Source organism: Melospiza melodia, chromosome Z (genome assembly GCF_035770615.1).
Source record: "Melospiza melodia melodia isolate bMelMel2 chromosome Z, bMelMel2.pri, whole genome shotgun sequence".
Classification (NCBI taxonomy): Eukaryota; Metazoa; Chordata; class Aves; order Passeriformes; family Passerellidae; genus Melospiza; species Melospiza melodia.
In genome coordinates, this window is record NC_086226.1 from 17,040,515 (window position 1) to 17,044,322 (window position 3,808).

The window sequence follows — 3,808 nt, forward strand, 5'->3', positions numbered from 1 at the left end:
CTCATTCAGGCTTCCTACTACAACTGAAAAAAGTGGGACTTATCTGGCTTTGCAGCCTTAAAGACACTTAATTCGGTAACATAATGTAGAAGCCACAGACAAGGGTAAAGTTCAGTAAACAGATGTCATTAAATCTCAAATTTACCATCAGATTCATCATCTACACAGAATGAAATTAGATTGATGCTTAAAGTGAAATATATGGAAAACAGCAATGCAGATAAAAACCTGCCTTACTACTTTTGATTATACAAAGGAAATCACATCTGCTGTTCATTATTATGCTACTTTATTTTTCACAAAGATAAAAATTTGCCTATCTTGAAGAGCTTGCCAATATGCATTAAACAAAGAAATGAGGACTAAAGAATTTACAAGAATCAAAAAGTAATTACTGTTCCCCAACACTGGTTTTTCTTGTTCTGACACATTATCTATCAGCACCTCAGGCTGTTTGCTCTAATACAGCCGCACCAGATGTTTTATAGTAGCAAATACTGAATATGATGTGCTACTTTGCATTGTTGTCTCTGCAGACAGAACCTGTGTTGAAACATGCCCAGATGGATATTATGCTGACAGCACAGAGAGGCAATGTTCTGCATGCCACAGCACCTGTGACACTTGCACTGGGAAACACAGCTCACAGTGCCTTTCCTGCAAACTGGGTTGGTACAGACAAGGAAAAGGATGTGTAACCCATTGTCCAGCAGGGTAAGGCCCAAGATCTTGTGCTAAGAGCTGCATCACAGAGAGAGCTTTGAGAAATTAGAGCATTCCATGTCAGTCTGAAATAGAACTGAGTTTTGTTTTCAGGAGAAAATTTCTTGTATTATCACAGTACTCTAATGGTGGAAAACCTCCTTTCCCTGTAGAAAACTCCAAAATTTGTGCCCAGATGGGGACTGCTTAGATGCGGTGTGGACATGCTCAGAATATGCTCTTGGCTATTTCTGTACAGTACGGTGTGAAACAGAACAAGTATACCAAGTTATAGGTCAGTCTGCCTGAGCACAGGCAGAAGAGCCTCCAAGCACAACTCTGGCCTCCATTTAACGAGGAGAAGTTTGGATAAGGTTATATTTTTTTTGTGTTGAGTTAATGCTTACAGTGGGTGATAACAAAAACCATTAAAACGTCTTTGAACTGAGCACTCATAATTCTAGAGAGAAGCTTTATAATTAATCCATTTCAGTTCAAAATGTGAATTCAGTGTTTTGGGAAATTCAGTTTTGAGAAATTCAAATTTAGAATGTTAACCTATGATTTCTCTTTCAGGTCCATTTAAATTAAAACTAGAGTTCAATGGATCACACTGGCTGTCTCTCCCATTAAACTGGAAAACTCTAATGACCATATCTCAGCAAAATCACACACACCTTCTCTACTTCCAATACTTTGTATCTCAATTCAACTCAGATTTTAGAAATTTTTGCTGTAAAAACTATACAGAGTCATGCTTTGTAGCTGAATTCCAGTGGCCAAAGGGAATGAAATTAATTCAATTTCCATTGAGATTACAAACACCTGTGTTCATTTTAGTATGATTTTTATACATGGATGTAATCACGATAAAAAGCTAAGGATTAAAAAAAATGTTGTTTTTTCTATCACTGCTGGCCTTTATGCCTATCTGATCTATCGCAGGTATTTTGCACAAAATTCCACTGGATCATGTGAGAGGTGCCACAAGAGTTGTAAGGAGTGTACGGGGCCTCGAGCCACAGACTGTCTTTCCTGTAATATGTATTTCTACCTGCTGCACGCCACAAACGAATGTGTTAGCTCTTGTCCTCAGTACTACTATGAAAACAAGGACAACAACATCTGTGAGAGATGCCACTCTTCCTGTTTAACTTGTGACGGTAAAAGTATATGTTCTGCTTTGAGCAAAAAAAAGGGGTCATCAAAACACCTGGAATCTCAGCTCCATGACCTGGGAACACTTCACAAAGATACTAACCACATATAGTGCTACCAACCTGTCCATGACTCTGGGTGTCCATCACCCACAGTGGGTGATGTAGACCTCTCCCAGGGGCTGCTGAGCTTTTCCTGTCTCTTGGTGACTTGTTGCACACATGCTCCATTGATTCATATCTACTGCATTGATAATTGAGGTGAAACCAAGTATATGAATTCCTGCCAAGCTTTCTTCAGAACTGCTTCCAGCAGAGAGCACAAACAGAGAGACAGCCACTTAACAGGGAGGGTTAGGACCAAGGCACATGTTGCCAAGTCAGTGAATGGAAAAAATGGAGAACGGTAATGAATTTACCATCAGCCAGGCCTCTCATAAAAATGCTCATCATAAAAAAATGGGCTTACAGAGACGGACCCCATTTTTCACATGAATATTAAGAATGACTGAAAAATATCTCACTCCTTGAGCTGCCCTACTGTCTGTCACTCCATGAAAGCCAAGGAACTTAATTCCAACTACACATCTTTACAGTCTACAATGGGAAGAGTAAGGACCCATAAAGCACATCTCTAGATTGAAAGGAAAATGGAAATCAAAAGCACAGTGACGTTGGTTGCTTTTAATATAGTTATGTATTTCACAAAGTTAATTTTCAGAGACTGTCTATTTTGCTCTGTGAGACAGTGGTTTTAGTTTCTCAATTTTCCTTATTAAACCACTTCTGAAACAAAAACCATTAATCCTCTTGGACCCATTTGGTGTCCTTTTTTACCTGAACAACACAAGATTATAGCTAATGGGTTCCATGCTGCAGCTTAGAAGAGCATGCATTGTAACACACAAACTGTTTTGGATAGTGGATATACTGGATAGTACAAATAGCTGATTGCAACAAAATTATATATGAAGCACTTAGAATGAAGCCACATTCAAGAATGTTTACAACCTAATTGTGTAACAATATTATGAAAATTAGCAGAAATATGTTTGTTTTGACTTGCAACAAAAAAAGATAGGCATTTTAATTTACAGACCACCTCCTGTGTTTTTCACATTATTTGGCATAAATACTACAGGACAGAATTTTTATCATCATTAAAAAAACAGAATTATAAAACACAAGCCAGTCTGAAATGCATCTGCATTGCTGGTATACCAGCAAAGAGCATGGTGTCTCTTTGTCAAGAGCAGTAAGGAAAATCATGCATTGCACAGTAATTTAGGAAGTCCTCTGTGTTATAGAAGGTTACTTTCTTCAGCAGTTTAATGTCTGCTGATGTCAGTTCCTTGCATTTTCATTTTCTTCCTTTCAGACAATGGCAGAAAATGTCTGTGTGCAGGGAAATGGATGGATGCATCTTGACACTTAGGACAAACCCATCCCCTCAGTGTTTCACAGAAATACTGCATGCAGCATCTGTCTTTAAAAAGAGTCTTTGACACACAAGGTGCATATGGTCCTCTGGCTGTACCTAGTGAAAAATGGTTTATTTCTTATGCAACTAAACAAGTTATTTTTCTATTCAAATATAAACATCGCTTAATTCATGGTTGTCTGAAAATAGTTAACAGGGCAAATAAGTAAGGATTTTGTGAAGGACAGAATTTGGAGAAAGTTCTCCACATTTTACCTCAGTGCTCTGATCTAATTTATTTTCCTGAATATATCAGAGGTTCCCTGTACAACTGATTGTGAAATCATCTTTTCATGACTATCAAAACACTTAAGAAATAAATTTTGTTTGCACATAAAACCCCAGGACTAAGCACAAGCTTTTTCTAATACCAACTGACTTTTGCTTCATAGCAGTGGTCAGTATAATTTTTAAAGGAAGTTAACTGACATTTCCTGTTGTAATATTGTTGTTTTGTTTGCCTGTCTAG

At 37.7% G+C, this 3,808-nt stretch overlaps 1 protein-coding gene across 6 annotated transcripts in view; it reads left to right on the forward strand.

Annotated features, from left to right (window-relative positions):
- Positions 1-3,808, forward strand: part of PCSK5 (proprotein convertase subtilisin/kexin type 5) — a 226,999-nt gene that overhangs the window by 220,508 nt on the left and 2,683 nt on the right. For all 6 annotated transcript variants that reach the window (XM_063181529.1, XM_063181528.1, XM_063181530.1 and 3 more), the window contains 2 exons: positions 537-714; positions 1,648-1,865. In XM_063181529.1, coding sequence (XP_063037599.1) covers positions 537-714; positions 1,648-1,865 — 396 coding nt within the window. The remainder of the gene's footprint in view (positions 1-536; positions 715-1,647; positions 1,866-3,808) is intronic.